This window comes from Festucalex cinctus, chromosome 2 (assembly GCF_051991245.1).
Source record: "Festucalex cinctus isolate MCC-2025b chromosome 2, RoL_Fcin_1.0, whole genome shotgun sequence".
In the NCBI taxonomy this organism is placed as follows: domain Eukaryota; kingdom Metazoa; phylum Chordata; class Actinopteri; order Syngnathiformes; family Syngnathidae; genus Festucalex; species Festucalex cinctus.
The window spans coordinates 11,235,422-11,253,155 of NC_135412.1; the positions used below are offsets into that span (position 1 = coordinate 11,235,422).

The 17,734-nt window shown below is 37.6% G+C and overlaps 2 protein-coding genes and 1 non-coding gene across 5 annotated transcripts; all 3 read left to right on the forward strand.

The window, feature by feature from the left end:
- The first annotated feature begins 148 nt into the window (after window positions 1–148).
- Window positions 149–11,856, forward strand: LOC144013690 (N-chimaerin). 3 transcript variants are annotated; one of them, XM_077512828.1, is made up of 15 exons: window positions 149–255; window positions 554–650; window positions 1,899–1,937; window positions 2,106–2,161; window positions 3,971–4,002; window positions 4,076–4,189; window positions 4,680–4,806; window positions 4,885–5,046; window positions 6,900–6,977; window positions 7,049–7,133; window positions 8,354–8,527; window positions 8,608–8,685; window positions 9,860–9,997; window positions 10,071–10,176; window positions 10,761–11,856. In XM_077512828.1, the coding sequence occupies exons 2-15, from the start codon at window positions 632–634 to the stop codon at window positions 10,930–10,932; spliced, it is 1,380 nt and encodes a 459-aa protein (XP_077368954.1). In that variant the 5' UTR covers window positions 149–255; window positions 554–631; the 3' UTR covers window positions 10,933–11,856. The 3 variants fall into 3 exon arrangements, with proteins under 3 accessions (XP_077368954.1, XP_077368955.1, XP_077368956.1); XM_077512829.1 differs by lacking the exon at window positions 149–255 and adding an exon at window positions 394–439; XM_077512830.1 differs by lacking the exons at window positions 149–255; window positions 554–650; window positions 1,899–1,937; window positions 2,106–2,161 and adding an exon at window positions 2,493–3,333.
- Window positions 11,857–12,351: 495 nt separating this feature from the next.
- trnam-cau (transfer RNA methionine (anticodon CAU)) lies at window positions 12,352–12,424 on the forward strand. The gene has a single exon. It is a non-coding gene; the product is annotated as a tRNA-Met (tRNA).
- Window positions 12,425–13,284: 860 nt separating this feature from the next.
- Window positions 13,285–17,159, forward strand: LOC144014939 (deoxyribonuclease-1-like). The gene is made up of 10 exons (XM_077515233.1): window positions 13,285–13,386; window positions 13,459–13,541; window positions 13,626–13,714; window positions 13,783–13,869; window positions 13,933–14,045; window positions 14,866–14,978; window positions 15,970–16,127; window positions 16,245–16,341; window positions 16,418–16,553; window positions 17,003–17,159. The coding sequence occupies exons 2-10, from the start codon at window positions 13,461–13,463 to the stop codon at window positions 17,119–17,121; spliced, it is 993 nt and encodes a 330-aa protein (XP_077371359.1). The 5' UTR covers window positions 13,285–13,386; window positions 13,459–13,460; the 3' UTR covers window positions 17,122–17,159.
- Window positions 17,160–17,734: the final 575 nt, after the last annotated feature.

Consider the following 17,734-nt stretch of genomic DNA (forward strand, 5'->3'; position numbering starts at 1 on the left):
AGCGAAGGCCTAAATCAACCCGAGCTGATATAAATATTGAACAAATTTTGTGTTTTACAAAAATACAAAGAGGTAAAGTGATACGATATGATCTTCGCGCCGCAAATTATGAAAAGGTCAATGCATCGTGGGATATGCTTTTCTTCTGCCAATGGTCAAGGTCCGTTGCCATAGTTACCACGACAGCGGGCGAGGGCGAGACTGTTCACGTGACCTAGCAAGATGGCGACCACATTGTGGAATTGGTGCTAGTGTGTGAGTACTGTACTTCGTTTAATTAGCTATCCGCTACATTGAGACACGCGGTCTATTGTTTCGCAATTACCAGTCGCATTCTCCCTTAACGCGACAACAATGTCCACGCAATTCGTTTTTTTTTTAAATTGCAGCTAGTTGCTATTTAGCATGTCAAGTGAAGTACACGAATAAACCTGCTAAGGTTAGCTTAATGCTCAACCTGAGCTGCTGCTGGCTTGTATGTAGTTTAGCCGGCCAGGTGTCTTGCAATACATTCTGGTCCTTCCTTATGCTTATATTATTATTTTTCTTGCAGGGTCTTGACGGCCGGAATTTGGATGTGTTTTTTTCCCTCCATTGTGCACCATAATCGTCATCTAATTACAGAATCACGATGGCCCTAAATGTGTTTGGTAAGGAGAATCAGGTTTATTGTTGTAGATTACGAGTGATTTAATTTGTCTTGTCGTTTGTGTGCATCACACGTCTGACCAATGTATACATTTGCACATTAAACTCGTCGGAAACCAGTAGCTTCAATGTGGGGTTTTGAACAGGTGTGATGTCAAAACAGGCCAACATAGTAGCTAATAGCTATATAATGTAGTCAAATCGACCCGATATGGTACAATTTCTAAAACAGACTGTTAATTAACTGATTGTAACTGCTGTAGAATTATAGCTGGTATTGGAATTTGATTGTCTGCAGAGTTTGAATTAAAAAAAAGTGGCAATAATACTTTTGGATGCTATTCTTTTTGTTTAGGGTTTGAGGTGTACAATAGAGTGACCATGTAGGTTATTTTTATACAACAGCAATGAACGAACCCTTACAAATGTTATTAATATTACGTCTGAGAAAAAGGCAGTATTAACCTAGTTGCACATATAGAACAATGTTTTACAGGGGAATTTGCAGTTTAATAAAAAGTTAAAAACAAATATATCTTAAAGCGGTCTCAATGTCTTTACAGTAGAATTTTCTTGAAATTATCTTTTGAAAAACCATCCCTCTCTGAATCATTATTTATATATGCGGCACGGCTTAATACCCGCAGTATTGTGACTGGTTTTGGGCTTTTTGATGGTTCTGACCAAGTAATTTCAAAATAAGATATGGCCTACGGGTTAAGCGGCAAATTAATATATTAATATGCAGGAATTTTTTTTGTATTTTGATTATGTCAAGTTCTCGTTGATGGGGTTTATCACATTCGTGCTTTTATGCTGTACTCACATTGATCTGATATATAACATTTTTATCCAGATTTATTCATTTTTATCTATTCTGAGGATATCTGAGGTTTCTCTCTCTCTCTCTCTCTCTCTCTCTCTCTCTCTCTCTCTCTCTCTCTCTCTCTCTCTCTCTCTCTCTCTCTCTCTAAGTTGTTGTGATACATATTCCAATTATGACACTTTGGGTGAAAATTGGAATTATGTCAACTTAACCTTGCCCTATATATCCAGTCAAAGTGACCATGTGAAATGATGATAGTAATTTATTTGTCTGTATGTATATGTATTTGTTTATTGTGTATTTGTACTTACTGTGCCCGTCTCGAATGTTCTTAAAGCAAAATGTATTTATGTATTTATTTGTTACAGTCAACTTTAAGTAAAAGAGGCAAAAGTCACAAAACATTTTATTTTTGTGTCCTCAGACCATGATGAATACAGGCCACCAGTATGGAAATCCTACTGTAAGTACTACTAATACATCATATTTTATTTTAGCGTTTATGTCTGTGTGGTGATGGCATTTCCTCTTTTGAGCTTTTGCCATTGTCTCCATGCTTGTACTTCCAAAATGTTAACAATTGACATAACTCTCTTAAAAATCTAGGTCTAACTTGTGTTTTCTGCCACAGTGTATCAGCTCCAGCAGGAGGCGCCACACCCACGGCGATTGACCTGCACTTGTGAGGTGTGGTGTGCACATCTTTTTTGTCTTTATGTCTGCATTAGGGGTGTTAAAAAAAAATCGATTCGGCGATATATCGCGATACTACATCGCGCGATTCTCGAATCGATTCAATAAAAAAAAAATCATTTTTTTTATTTTTATTTTTTTAAAGAGCTCAGAATTGTTCATTCGGTAGTCTTACCGATTCAACGTCTTATCATCATTGCCTTTTTTTTTTTTTTTTTTTTTTTTTTTTTTTTGTGTGTGAATCGATTTTTAAACTTCCATTTTTAATGGAAAAATATTCAACAAAACGTCTGACTTCGGGTTAGGATTCACACCTTGAGCATGGAAGAATGTTATATGAAAGGAACATTAAGCCATAATATTTTATTTTAATGCTGTTCAAACATGAAACAGATTACAACCTCTATAAGACTGAAATTTCAGATAAATAAATAATACATTTTCATATAAATCTTACACTCTACAAGCTTACTGATTAGTATTTTCTAAATTTGAATGAAAAAAAATCGCAACAATCGACTTATAAATTCGTATCGGGATTAATCGGTATCGAATCGAATCGTGACCTGTGAATCGTGATACGAATCGAATCGTCAGGTACTAGGCAATTCACACCCCTAGTCTGCATTGTGACGTTTGAATGCTGGTTCTTGTCCAACTTTCTTTTTTCTTTTATGACACTAATGTGATGAAAGTCAAGTTGACATTGACGAGAATGCAATCTTTGCGAGAGAACGCAGTCTTTTTGCGAGGGAACGCAGTTTTTTATTTTTATTTTTTATTTTTTTAACCATGTCACCTTAGGGGCTCCGTCTAAACATGAAACAAAGCAGTGGGAAAGCTTTCCCGAAGCGACGAGGTGGGGCGTGTATTTTCCCACTGCTTTGTTTACACTCCGTACTAGTCGCTTTTGGTCACATGGAAGATGACCCGGAAGTGTTTACGGAGTCCCTAAGGTGACGTGAGAAAAAATAACTTTGCCTTCCATCGCAAAAAATGTTTGCCTTCAACGCTTATTTTTGCGAGGGAACGCAAACCTTTTTGAGAGGGAACGCAATCTTTGCGTAAGAACGCAAAGTGTTTTGCGAGGGAGCGCAAAGTTTGTTTGTTTTTTTTCTACCATGTCACCTTTAGGGGCTCCGTATGTTTGCGCCCGCAACAGCCAGGTAACATATGTATACCTTTACCAAATTGAGAAACCTGTCCTAATTGTGGGCCTTCCACTGAAGTGTTTGACACGGGGGCTAGTTGTAGTGTTTGCAATTAACAACGGACCTCTTCATGTCCTGTGGTGTAATTCCATTGCAGTTTCATAGTTTGGGCTGAAAAGTTGTTCAAATTCCTGCTTAAGCCTGACTTTTTCTACTTTCCTGGTTCTCTCTTACTTACCAATGCTGTGCAATATGCCTTCAGAAATACAAGATAATTTAAATGAATTATAATTACATTCGCCATGTTCATCTGTTGCCTCCTCCTCAGGCCAAAAGCAGGTGATTAGCATCTAGCTCATGTCATATAGTGCTCTAAACGTCAATATCGAGTATTATTACAATCCTTATGTATCACCACACAAATATGTGCCAGCGTGCTGATGTACAGTATTGGTTTGAAATCATATTTGTTAACAGAACACTGTTTTTTGCTTGTGGTTTGACTCATACGTTCTCCTCTGCTCCCAAACGTACGCCAACTCACATGCTGGTCCAGAATAAATTCATCTCACGAATAATATTAGTTTGCGTGTGGGTGGAATTCTTCTGCTAAACTTTTTAGGGTTGTTGAAAATGTGTATTTCTCCTGCAGGTGGACAATCGACCCAAATACTATGGAAGAGAGTAAGTGACTAATTTCTTAAGCGTGTCTTATGAGAATTGTTTCATATGAACGTAAGATTTGTGTTGTGTTCAGGTACCATGGGATGATTTCCAGAGAGGAAGCCGACCAACTTCTGAGTCAGGCCGAAGGCAGCTACCTCATTCGAGAGAGTCAGAGGCAACCGGGCACATATACGCTGGCGTTGAGGTAGGCGCACTTCCGTAAAAGTAATTGTTGGCATCAATTGTGCCATGGCTGAATGTGAATCGTTATGACAGATCTGAATGAGCTTGAGCCAAAGTGGAGCATCACTTGATTTTCATCTATTCATAGCCGTGTTCCACCTGCACACATCCGCTTCCATGATTCCCTTGTGGTTATAATTACCTTCCATAAATACTACTCTGTGAATGGGAGGTTTGATTTTGGGTTAATGATCTTAAAGTGTCGATCCACTAAGGCCTAGAAAAATGTTGTCCCAGTTTTGCATTTGTGTCACATTTTTTTTCCCCAGACCTTATTAAAAGTAATTCAGGAGAGGGCAGATTTTGCCTAAGGGCGGCCAAGCACTGCACGATGCTTCCACGATGATTGGCTATAGTTTACGAATTTTGAATAACCGCAAAACCAGTGGCTGAAACTCGGCCACTCGTGAAATCTTGTTACAGAAGACGCAACTTCCCTGTCACCCATTCAGGTTCGGGAGCCAGACGAGAAACTTCCGTCTATACCATGATGGGAAGCACTTTGTTGGGGAGAAGAGGTTCGAGTCCATCCATGACCTGGTCACAGATGGCCTCATCACACTTTATATTGAGACCAAGGTGAAGACTTAGTGGGGACCATTCCCTTCCAACAGCCCAAAGCATTTCAAGTGTTTTAAAATTGTCACTTTCTTTTAGGCAGCGGAATACATCGCCAAGATGACCATCAATCCTATCTATGAGCATGTCGGCTACACTACGCTGAACCAGGAACCCACACTGAAGAAACACTTGCCACACAGTATGGAGGCTCCCGATGGTCCGGCTGCCATCAAAGATGGCCACAACACTGAGGAGAGGGTGAGGACGATCAGCATGAATTGATACTTATCAGTTTCCCGATACACTTGGTACATCTGCACTTTTGTAATTGTGGAATGTCACAAATGAAGCAGTAGTGGTGTGCGATACTGCAAATTTTGGTATCGATCCGGGGTCGATATCAAGTAAATACAGTGCCGGTACTGCCGATACCGATATCGGTACTTTTTGAAAATTGTTATCTAATTATTTTTTGTATCATTGAATAGCTTATTCACAATCAAATTTCAAACTTTAAGTGTAAGTTTTTGTGTTGTTTACTTTTTAAACAAAGGACGCAATTAAGACAAAGTTTATTAATACACAAAAAATTCTTCATCACTGTTCCACCCCAAGAAACATTCCAACTAGTGTTGTTCCAATACTGATACTCGTATCAGGAGAGGCCCCGATACTTCATTAAAGCAGTCGTATCGGCATCGCCAAGTACTAACAAGTAACATGCCAGTACCATTATTTCAGACACTAATATAGGACTTTAAATGCAGCATCTTGTGTCTTGCTTGTGCACGACATTCACTGATGTGTGACAGGTTCACTGCATGCCGAGCCACAAAATTCTATTGGCCCTTGAATGCTCTGAACCAATGGCAGGGCAGCTTTATCATGTTGAAAAAAACCCTTGGTATCGGTACGGTTGGCTGATACTGCAAAACTGGGTATCGGAATCGGGCGCCAAAAAACGGTATCAGAACAACACTAATTCCAACCATGATAAAATATATCCGTTATTAATTTTCTTTAAAAAAGTGCACAAAGTTATCATAGGAATAGAAAATTAAACAAATACTTCATATACTGTTCAGAAACTACAAATGCAAAACAAAAAATTAACTAAAGATTCTGCCTTCATTGCTACTTTTTCAACCTAAATAAACAAGATGTTAAAGATTATCACGCAACAACAATATAAAACATAAAACAACATACAAAACAAATTATTTTTCAAGTACAATATTGTATGTGTTCATGCAATCTACTACAACGATGAGATCTAAACTAGTAGATCAATATTTTAGTGCCAATATTGATCCGATATCCATACTGACTTGGTATCGATAATATCTATATTTGGATCGATCCGCCCACCACGACGAAGCAGAATAGTGATGTAACATGCAACATGACAAGCAGTCAGTTTGTCGGCTTTCTCGCCAGGGAACATTTTGCCAGAGGATTTAGTGACTGTTAGAATCACTGCGCTCTTATTGGTTCATTCTCCTCTGAATGTGACCAGTTCCGTCCATCTCACCATCCCTCTCTCACTTGCTCAGTGTAGCGGCGTATCTGTGCACGCTCAGACATGTGGATTGGAGCGTGCAGAGTGAGAGATGTAACACCGGTCTAGTCTAGAAGACGTTTAGGATTTATTTGCAGATTTTGTGATTCTTTGGCTGACTTTTGTTGACTAGCGTGATCAAGATGCAGACAATTTTGGCTCACTTTTAGAGGCTTGTCATTTTCAGATCCAGATTTTCTTAAGATTCTTCAACTTATTTCTGTTTGTGGTATGATTTACCGAAACTGATCTTTTGGCTAAAACTACAGATCCCATAATGCCAAACAGCGAGGCTCATGTTGTTAGAAGAGGTAAGAAGCATTCGGGCAGGCGAGGGCAGAAACGCGCACGTCAAAAGGGTTCTTTGTTTGCTGCTGCTCTCGGTTTGGACGGCGGCAGTGGCGGCTCAGTTCTTCTTCTGCCTGTCGCCGGCAGCACCTTGGACACCATTGCAAAGACGGGGACCCGGCTCAACCAAGGCCCGGTTCCGTCCAAACCAACATCTCCCGTCTCCGCCTTTTGGCAGCCAATAAAATCTTTTGCCCTTTCGCAGCTCACGTCGCTGGTGCGGCGAGCCACGCTGCGGGAGAGCGACATGGTGCCCAAATATGAGAAGGTTCACAACTTCAAGGTGAGACGCGTGTGCACGTGTGTGTGTGTGAGCGTGTTGATTGCTTATTCATCTTTTGCCTCTGTCATCAGGTTCATACATTTCGTGGACCTCACTGGTGTGAGTACTGCGCCAACTTCATGTGGGGGCTCATCGCTCAAGGAGTGAAATGCGCAGGTAACACACGAGTGCACACGGTAAATACTGTCGAGTCTATTTGGTCCCACTCTAAACAGACTAAAATGTACACTTGGAAGAGAGTAAAATATTCAGAGTAAATATTTATTCAAAATATTTTGAGAGTGTACGAGAGAATTTGTATTTCCCATAAAAAAGATATTAAAGATGTTTCACTCAGAAAGTAAATTTTGCACAAATAGATTTTTGACTAGATTTTACTCATTTATTTCAAAAAAAAAAAAAAAAAAAAAAAAGGTTACACAAAGGTTGAGGAACCAACTCACGACATTTAGCTTGGGAGACTGCCACTCTACCACCTGAGGTATGCCAGTCCTACTGTTTGCTTAGGAGATCAAAAACATTGTTTGGAATTACGAAGATTGCAGCTGACGCGAATGATATACTAACTCACATTTGGAGCTGCATGGCTCAGAGAATAGATTGGTTGTCTCCCAACCTGAAGTTGTGGGTTTGTTGTTCCTCAACCCTTGAGTAACTTTTTTTTTTTTTTTAAACTCTCTTCCTAGTGTAAATTTTATTCTGTTTAGAATGGGACCAAATATACTCTGTTTAAAATAGGGCTGCTATGAAGAAAATATTAATCACAATTATTTGGGTAATAATTGAAATCATGAACGATTAGGGCAATTATTTGTTTTTGTTTTTTGGGGGTACAAAACAGGACATTGTTTAAACGTAAAAAAAAATATTAAGACAATTTTCTTTGAAACACTACAATTATGCAAATTTCTGTTGGACCAAACAAGATTTATTAAATTAGTTATTCTAAAACAAAAAAGCTACAAATATATACATTTAAGCAACTTAAAATTATTATTAATATTTTCTTATTTTTGTTTACGATTGACAATTTTGTAATTGTGGAGTGTAATAATTAAAATTGTAATTGGATTTTGATTACTTGTACAGCCCTAGTTTCGAGTAAAATTTACTCTACAGAATTGGAGTAAGTCATGAATATTTGCAAATCATAAATAAATATCAAGTGTTATCCTTAAAGTTTCAAACAAGTCCCAAGTTACTGTGGCAGAAACGAACAAGTCAAGTCAAGTTGAAATTTATGAGAAGTCGATTTATGCTATTACTTAAGCAAGTTACAAATCACGTCTTACTCAAATCATGTGACTCGAGTCTGCCCACCTCTGGTGTGCACACACACACATAAATAATATATATAAACCTCTCATATGTGTCAGACTGCGGGTTGAACGTCCACAAGCAGTGCTCAAAGGTCGTGCCCAATGACTGCCAGCCAGACCTGCGTCATGTCAAGAAGGTGTACAGCTGCGACCTGACCACACTGGTCAAAGCGCACAACACCAAGAGGCCCATGGTGGTCGACATGTGCATCCAGGAAATTGAAGCCAGAGGTGAGTGACATCGAGAGCCGACTAACTGCCACCCACCGATCACTGTTTCTTTTTAACCGTGGCCTCCCACTACTCTCCAGGTCTGCAGTCGGAGGGTTTGTATAGAATATCTGGCTTCAGCGAGCTGGTTGAAGACGTCAAGCTGGCGTTTGATAGAGGTGAAAATCACTTGTAAACTCTAAAGTAGGGGTGTCAGGCAATTAAAATTTATAATCGTAATTAATCGCATGACAAAATAGTTAACTCCCGATTAATCGCAAACCTCATAACTGTTCTAAATTTACAATAAAATGTAGAATAACTTTTTTCCTATTGTTTGCTCCCAAAAACCTAGAAATACGTTCTATTGTAAATGTTTTAAGTGTCCCAAAGACGCATATATACACTTTTTTTTTTTTTTTTTGTAAATGTATTTTTATGTTAGAGGATACAGAAGGCTTTGATGCAGCCTCTACACTAAAGAACAGTTGAAGAAATTGTAGTTATTACACAAATGGCCAGCAGGTGTCAGCAGAGCGATCAACCAGGGCCATGTTGAAAAAAAAAAGCTCAAATACTCACAATTCTAATTATGAATAATGATGAAACTTAGCTATATTCTAATGCTAATTGCTGCAAAAAAAAAAAATGATTCCTGATGAAAGAAGAGATTTTAATCTTTCTTTTGGGAGGTGCTATGTTTTATAGCAATAGAACACAATATTCTGTGGGCCTTGCAAAATCAGCCAAAATCCAGTAAAACAGCCAGGAGTGAAGGGGATTGCTTCTGTGAAAATGGCTGGGAGTGAATGAATTAATATAAAAGTGGGGGAAAAATGTTAACATCATAAAAATATAGCTAAATCTTTTAGTCATTGATACAGTAATTTCATAAAATTGAATTAAATTTAAAAAGATGAACCGTACTGTAAAAAAAAAAAAAAACGAGTGTGGTATTGATTTGTATTGAAGCCTTTTTCTGCCACTAGATGGCATAATTGCACTAGTAAGACAGTGACAGCTCAGTGCATTTTTCTTTTCATATTAAGAGCTAAGAGCTATCTAATGTTTAACATGAAGTAACGTGAAATTCTGCACATTTTTTAAATTATAAAATACAACTTGACCTCAGTGTCCACAAATCTAGGCATTATTATTAAAATTGAATTTGACATGGACATATCTGCTGCATTGCGACTGGAATTCCCCTAGTACAGGCTTTCCAAGTACTCGAGCGTTAAAAAAAATGAGTGGCGTTAAATGAACTTTAAATTAACTCAACATTAACTCACTAATTTTGACACCCCTACTCTAAAGTACACTCTCCGATGAGCTCCTTCCCTGAAACCGCAGATGGCGAGAAGGCGGACATCTCGTCAAGCGTATACGAGGACATCAACATCATCACTGGCGGGCTCAAGCTCTACTTCAGAGAGTTGCCCATTCCTCTCATCACATATGATGCCTACCCGCGCTTCATCGAGTCCGCAAGTAGGCCCCCTGACATTTTTACATGACGACATGTTTCATGTCTTTATTGGTGTTTCCCATTTGCTCATTATAGAGATCACTGACCCAGAAAAACGCCTGGAATCCCTCCACGAGGCTCTGAAGCTACTTCCGCCGGCACACTGCGAGTCGTTGCGCTACCTCATGGCGCACCTCAAGAGGTAAACGGCTGCCATGTTTATTTCTTTTTTAATGTAGCATCATGAACAATAAACTCAAACCCACCGCTATTTGAGTAAGTGGGATAGTGAGTTTCCACATGTAAATATCACTAGCACGTGTGGGTGTCTTTTTTTTTTTTTTTTTTAATTATTGACCAATTTAAAGTGTTGAAAATGGCCTGCTCTGTTTGATGATGAAATATTATTGATTGAACAAATATGACATATTTGTGGACTCCTGAAAAGTGACAATTTTGAAGGTACAAAGATTTGGCCCGACGCCAGCGATATGTAAATAAAAATGTTCCGCGAGATACTTTACCAAGGTAATTTTAGTTCACGAACACTTAACGAAAAAACTAAAACAAAAATTAAAAATACTGAAATTAGCTAAAACTATGCATTTTTTAAGTAACTCAAATTAAAGTAAACAAAAACTAACAGAATCACCCTGAAAATTAATTAAAGCTAACTAAATTTAAAAAATAAAAAACTCAAAATGAAATAAAAATTTACCCTGATCTGTAATAAACTGAACTGAACTAGACCATATGAACATGAGCTATTTTCCTCTCTTCCTTTAGGGTAACCCAATACGAGAAGGAAAACCTCATGTCCAGCGAAAACCTTGGAATTGTCTTTGGGCCCACGCTGATGAGATCACCTGACTTGGATGCCATGACGGCACTCAATGACATCCGCTACCAAAGGCTGGTGGTGGAAATGCTCATCACCAATGAGGATGTGTTGTTCTGAGAGGCGGCAGAAGATGGAAAGGATCGAGGGTCAACGATGTGTAACCAGTGCAAGGCAACTTGTTCCAAATGACTGCCTGTTTGTCAGTTCACGTGCCAGAAGCAGAAGGAAATTTTAGAAGGAAGTCATCTAAAGAAACGCTAACACTGAGCCACATAGTGTCAGAGCAGTCAAAAGAATGCTGTATTTCTGTTCTTGTTTTTCGTGTTTGAGCTTTGTTGCAAATAGCTGTGAGCTTGCCATCATGAGCCAAAATTAATAGAAATGTTGCAGCAGGGCTTCCATGGCAACCACAAGAACATCCATTTACTTCCTCAGTTTCCTAAAAAGAAAACATGATTCTATCGCTCTAAAACTGAACGTAACTAATGTCATGAAGCGATAGTACCTGCATTATGAAGGATATATATATATTTTTTTTGCAATGTCCACTTTTTAAACTACGGTAATGCCGTAGGAAAAGGGCCGCGTGAAGTCAAGATGCATTTTGTTTGTGCTGCCATATCGCACATACTGTATGAGTTCCACCCCATTTCTGTCGGGGAAAGGGGGCAATGATCAACTCTTACTTGAACTTTTTCGTAAAATAAAAGCAAAATTTTAGGTTGTAAAAAATCCAACACACCCATCGCTGCTGGACTGACTGAAAATGTAGAGTTGTAACATAATGTAACATTTTCTAACAAATCAAGGTTGTTTTGTTCATTGTGTGATTTCAGAATATATCCTGTATATATTTTGTTTTTGATTTTATCATCAATAACACTACCATGATCTGCTGAACCTTGAACCACTTATGAGCCTTGTGTAATGTGTGAGACTTATTTTCTTGATTATTATTTTTTTTACGCTGTCATGATGTTGATGTAAACTATTTTTTCTGTATAGTATGCATGGAGAAATTAAATTATTACCCATTGAGTATGAAGTTTGCTATTTATTTTCTTCATATGACTAATAAAATCTGCTCCTCTGTAAATTAGTGGACACAGTGACAAACCTGACTCAAGACGAGTGAGTATATTTGTCATGCATTCATCACTTTTAGGAGAACGATGCACATGCAAGTATTTGCCATACAGGTTGCTGTGTGTACCGTGACAGATCATAGGGGCTGTGATAAATGATCCAATTTTGTCCAAATTAACTACAAATGCATCTTTACTATCTACGCCAGTCACGGGAAGAGCAATTATATTACCTTCCATTAGGTACAATAATCCTGTGCACCCACCTGTTTCCATTCATACACACTAAAAATAAATCATGGCTTTCTGCAGGTATCGTATCTTTGTTTTCAATTAAACAGGCCCAGGTTTCCCACCGAGTCTTTTAGAGAGTAGTGCGACCTGAACTGCAATCACGGCCAGTATCGCTTGGTTTTGTATGTAAAGCGATTCCTTGGATGTGGGTTTTCAAGCCTCGTTGGCGCAGTAGGCAGCGCGTCAGTCTCATAATCTGAAGGTCGTGAGTTCGAGCCTCACACGGGGCAGAATTTTTTTTTTCCTTTATAATTTTCTCCTCAACACGAAGCTTCACATAACGTTTCCTCGTGATAATATGCCCAAATATTTGATTAGCTATACGTATGAACGTGTTTTTACTTCACAATCATGCTAACTAAATAAAATAGGAGGTAAACGTACTTTAAAATTTACTTTTTTTTTTGTCTACTGCTATTTCTCCATGCGTGTCGTGTGTGGGGATGGGTGAACGAGAGGAATATACTTATTTATTAATTATTACTATAACTATTAATTAATTTATCACCACTTTTTATGCAAGTTATGTTTCGTCAATTTACTTGCATTGGATTAGTTTACGGGTACTTCTGACAAATTCATTGTGGCGGACGTGTTGATGTATCGCATGAGCACCATCTATGTGCCAATCAGCTCAAGGCTGGCCCCTGGTGGCCAAAATTATTCATTGAGACCTTCAGGTCCGAGAAAATGTCGAGTTCTCCGTCAAAAGAGCACAGCACATTTCTAGAAACATTGGTTTTCCTAAAAAAAAAAAAAAAAAAAAGACAGAATTAATAAAAAAAAAACTTCACATTTTCCATCTTGTCTGTCTTTTTTTCCACATATGCTTCGATTTATTGCTGAAGTATTTCCATGTAAAAAAATATATATATATACATAGGTATTACCTTGCTTTATAGAAGGAACCTTCAAAGGTCATCATAACCATATTTACACAGTTCAGAAAAGACTGAATATTCCCGAGTCTGTAACTTTCCATGTTTCCGCTTCAATGGGAAAGAAGTAAAAGAACTGCTCAACATTCCGTGCAAGAAACTAGTCATGCAGTCTCAGCTTGCTTTTCTTCCTTTGAAACTGGTTGTCCAATTATTGTTCTCCCCTAAACAAACACGAACCTTGCAAGCAGTCACTGGTGCAATCTTTTGGCATATGCGCTATATTTGAGGCACACGTCTAAACTTTACTACCGGTAAGAACTACTTGGAGTATCACATTTTAGCAGGATTTTGAGCCTCTGATTGTTTTTACCTTCTTTTGTTAGACATGAAGATTGCTGCGTTCAATGTCCAGAGATTTGGACTAACAAAAGTCTCAAATCCAGATGTACTCTCAGCTCTGGTTAAGGTAGGTCACACACTGATGGTTATGACGGGAAAAAATAAAACAGGTTATTCATTCCAGAAGCATTGTCATGCTCTTAATCTTTAGATTGTATCTCGATATGACATCATCGTGATTCTAGAGGTGGTGGACGTCAGTGGCGCAGCGGTTGAGCTGCTTGTAAAAGAACTTAATAAGTGAGCTTGTTCATTTCTAAATGAAGCTAAGCCTTGTACTAATATCTTCCATGCTATGTACCTTATAGAGTCAACAAATGCCATCATTATGCTCAGCAGCTTAGTAGCCGATTGGGTAGGAACAGATACAAGGAACAGTTCCTTTTCCTTTACAGGTAAATATTTAGTGTATTGAAATACATAGCAAAGATTTCTAAGTGTGTTTGTCCACGTTAAAGGGATGACGTCGTCGACCTGATTGACTGCTATCAATATGAAGACAACCAAGACAGTGACATGGATGCCTTTAGCAGGGAACCTTATATTCTGCACTTCAAACCATGCAATACTGGCAAGCCTTTTTTTTTCTTCACATTTCCATCCAATCCCAAAAACTAGTGATAGACCGATATGGCTTTTTCAAGGCCGATACGATACCGATACCGATTATTAGTAGTCAAGGAGAACGATAACCGATATTTCAAGCCGATATTTATTTGCTGTAGAAGAGAAAATATTAGTGTAAAAATTAAAAAGTACTTTTTCTTTTCAATTTTAAACGATATTGGCAGCTTTGTTTAAAAATTATATTTAAAAAAAAATTGCAGGGAGTTTCAACATTTCTTTTTTTTTTTTTTTTTTTTTTTTACTTTTTTTTAATTCTTAAAAATAAAACATGTAGGGAATTCCCTGTGTCAGCATCCTTATTTATAAAGTGGAAATTGAAATAGATCCATAAATGAAAAGTTCCTGTATTTCACTGTGCAAAAAAATGAACGCAAACGTAGCAAATTTGGGGTTTTCATCAGGATTCATAAAAAGTTTCAAAAGATTTTTGCAGAAGGTGAACAAATTGTCAGAATGTGTTCAAAATACCCGCTTTATTGGCTTTCAGATTGGTCAAAAGGCCGATACCGATATTTGTCAAACTGCCAAATATCGGCACCGATAATCGGCCCGGCCGATAATCGGTCTATCCCTACCAAAAACTTTGCTGTAGTGTCTGCAGTATGTCTGAGTCCATTATGGACACGTTAAGTTGTTCATATGGAATGAGACACAATGAAAGGACAGGCAGGTTTGTCAAGTTCAGTCATTTTGTCGTCAACTAACGTACAACAGGTTTTGTTACCCACACACATAAGTTAAATCCGTCTGTGTTTATGTTGCAGTGCTGAGTGATATAGTGATGATCCCAGTTCGCACCACACCGTGGGATACAGAGAAAGAGCTGGATGAACTCTATGATGTCTTCCTGGCAGTCAAAGCGAAATGGAAAACGGATGTGAGTTGCACCAACCCTCTGTTCTGGTGCCACTGGAATGAGTATTAGCAACCTTTGCTGTCAAAAGAACAATTTTAGGCCAAATGAATAACCAGAAATCTGTCTGTAGCCCCAAAATATTTGGACATCGTGGTGAACGAATCTGTGTTAGTGTTAGTCGAATGTACTGAGGGCCCAAAAGATAATTAGAGCTGCACTATTACAGTAAAAAATATACACCATTAAATGTTTCGGCTTCTGTTTTATTCATTTATTTATTTATTTATTTATTGGTTGTATTTTTTCATACTTAATTTTTCCTAAATTTTTAGACTTTTTTTTTTGTCTCTGCGAAATTTCTGAGATTTTTGGCAATATTATAGACATATGGTAATTTATGCATCTCTTCTTCTTTTTTTTGCAAATTTCATGGCTATTTTTTGTATGCCTGTTTGCTATCACTTTCTGACATTATTGACAATTTTATAGCAATTTTTGGGATTTTTTATTTCTTCTGTTTTTGGACATTTTATGGTCATTTTTTGGACATTGTTATTTAAAAAAAACTTTTTGTCTTTTCTGACAACTTAAAAATTTGGACCCTGACATTGAATATTTAATTATTCATTTTTATTTAATCATGAATTCATTTAAAGAATATTTTATAAAAAATAAATGTGTAAAAAAAACATTTTATTTTATTTTATTTTATTTTATTTTATTTTATTTTATTTTATTTTATTTTATTTTATTTTATTTTATTTTATTTTATTTTATTTTATTTGTTTTTATTTTTTTTTTAGGTTTGGAAGTGGGTGGGCTGAAGAACTGACGCTTAGTGGTCACCATTTTGGACAGGTTTACCGAAGCGGAAGTAAATTTAATGTAAATCATTGGCTGCATGTGGCCGGATGTCTGAATACCAGATGGCTCTATTGAATTATTGCTTTTGCCTATAAATAAAAGTTAGAAAAGTAAAAGTCAGACATCTGCCTTCTTCTCTCTCTCCCAGAACGTAATGATCCTGGGTGACTTCAATGCCGATGGGAAATATGTAACTCAAAAAGGAATGAAAGAGCTTCGCATTCGCAGTGACAAGAATTTTCACTGGCTCATTAGTGACGATATGGACACAACTGCAAATACAGCAAATGCACACACCTATGACAGGCATGTTTTCATCCAAAATGTTTCTTTAATGAAATTCCTGAGGAGAGGTTTCACTTGCTTTTTTTGAGAAAACAATCGAAAGTTTGGCTCTATTTTGTTTCCATTGCTTTTAAAAAGGATCGTCGTGTATGGAGACGACATGATGGCCGCCGTTGTCCCACAGTCGGCCAAACCATTCAATTTTCACAGAGAGTTTTCAATGACAGAAGAATTGGTAAGTTTTATTCCACACCACTAACAATAAAAGAAGAAATAATCTCACGATGTGTTATGTATGTACACTTCCACAGGCACTGAAAGTGAGTGACCGCTACCCTGTTGAACTGGAGTTGAGCAGCTCCCTTCCTTTCTGGGTGACAAATCACATCCAGAGAGGTGGCACTAGTGAATACACACCACATCCAACAGTATTGAACCCTTCCACAGGTAAGAAGTGAAATGTTAATTTAGTTGATCTCGCTGCTCGCAATGATTGTTGTAGAGCAAGCGCTTACTCGCATATTTCTGAGGGGTTTTTAATGTAATTTTTGAAGTACCTACACAGCATAAATCTTTCTACATTCTATCAAAATACTGTTTGCCTATTAAATGACTAACACAGTTAATCGTTAGTCATGTTCTACTCTTGCCAAAAATTTTACTAAAGGCATCAGCCTAACCACAAGTGACAGCTCATCCATTGTGTGTGTAATGAACTGATTTAAAATGCTTTCATGGAATTTGTTAACATTGGCAGGTTATTGAATATTGTTAACTGAATTGGCTATTGAAATAACATGGAACATACCCAGATATGTGCGTTTTCAATTACACAACATGACACAACATCCATCTGTAAAGAAACGTAAAGTGTTTGTGTGTCTTTTGCCTCCTAGGGTGTTTGCGCGATGATGTGTTGACACTGCAGAAGGAAAACCTCCATCTGGAACGAGAAAAACTTGAACTTGAGATCTCCTTGTTGAAACACCAGCTTGCCTCACTCAGTAGAGTATGACCAAAATCAATAAACATTCTCATTTCTTGTCTTGCAAATCTGTATTCCCACTTACTAGCTTCATTTAACATATTACAGGTATATTGCTTTTCAGGCGCATAATAAATATATATTATGTGTTTACTATTGTATATATTTACACATGTTGCTCTGTATTTTTACTGTTGTATTATCCCAACCATTTTATATTGGAAAAATCTCATGAAAACAGCCAAGAGGAAAAAAAATCATGTTTTTAATCTCAATTTACTTGAAAATTTACTTCCTCGCTGTCAAAGCTGAACCAGTTTAATTGAACAAAAAAAGCTGAGATACTCGCAGGAAGTCAGGAGTTAGTATTCTGTCGTATGAATGGCAACAGGTTTACTTGGGTGGCTCCACAGATTTGTTGTATCTTCTGCCATCTAATGGAAGAGCGTTTAATTGTTCTGCCATTTTCACATCGCTGGCATAGACAGACCAATTACAGTAGAAGTAGAAAACTGAATTCATTTGTTTCCCTGACAAATTAAGTGAAATTGGATCATTTCACAAGGGAACCCCCGCGACGGCAAATAAAATAATATAAACAATATTTAAAAAAATAAAATAAACAGTCTGCAATTGGCTGGCA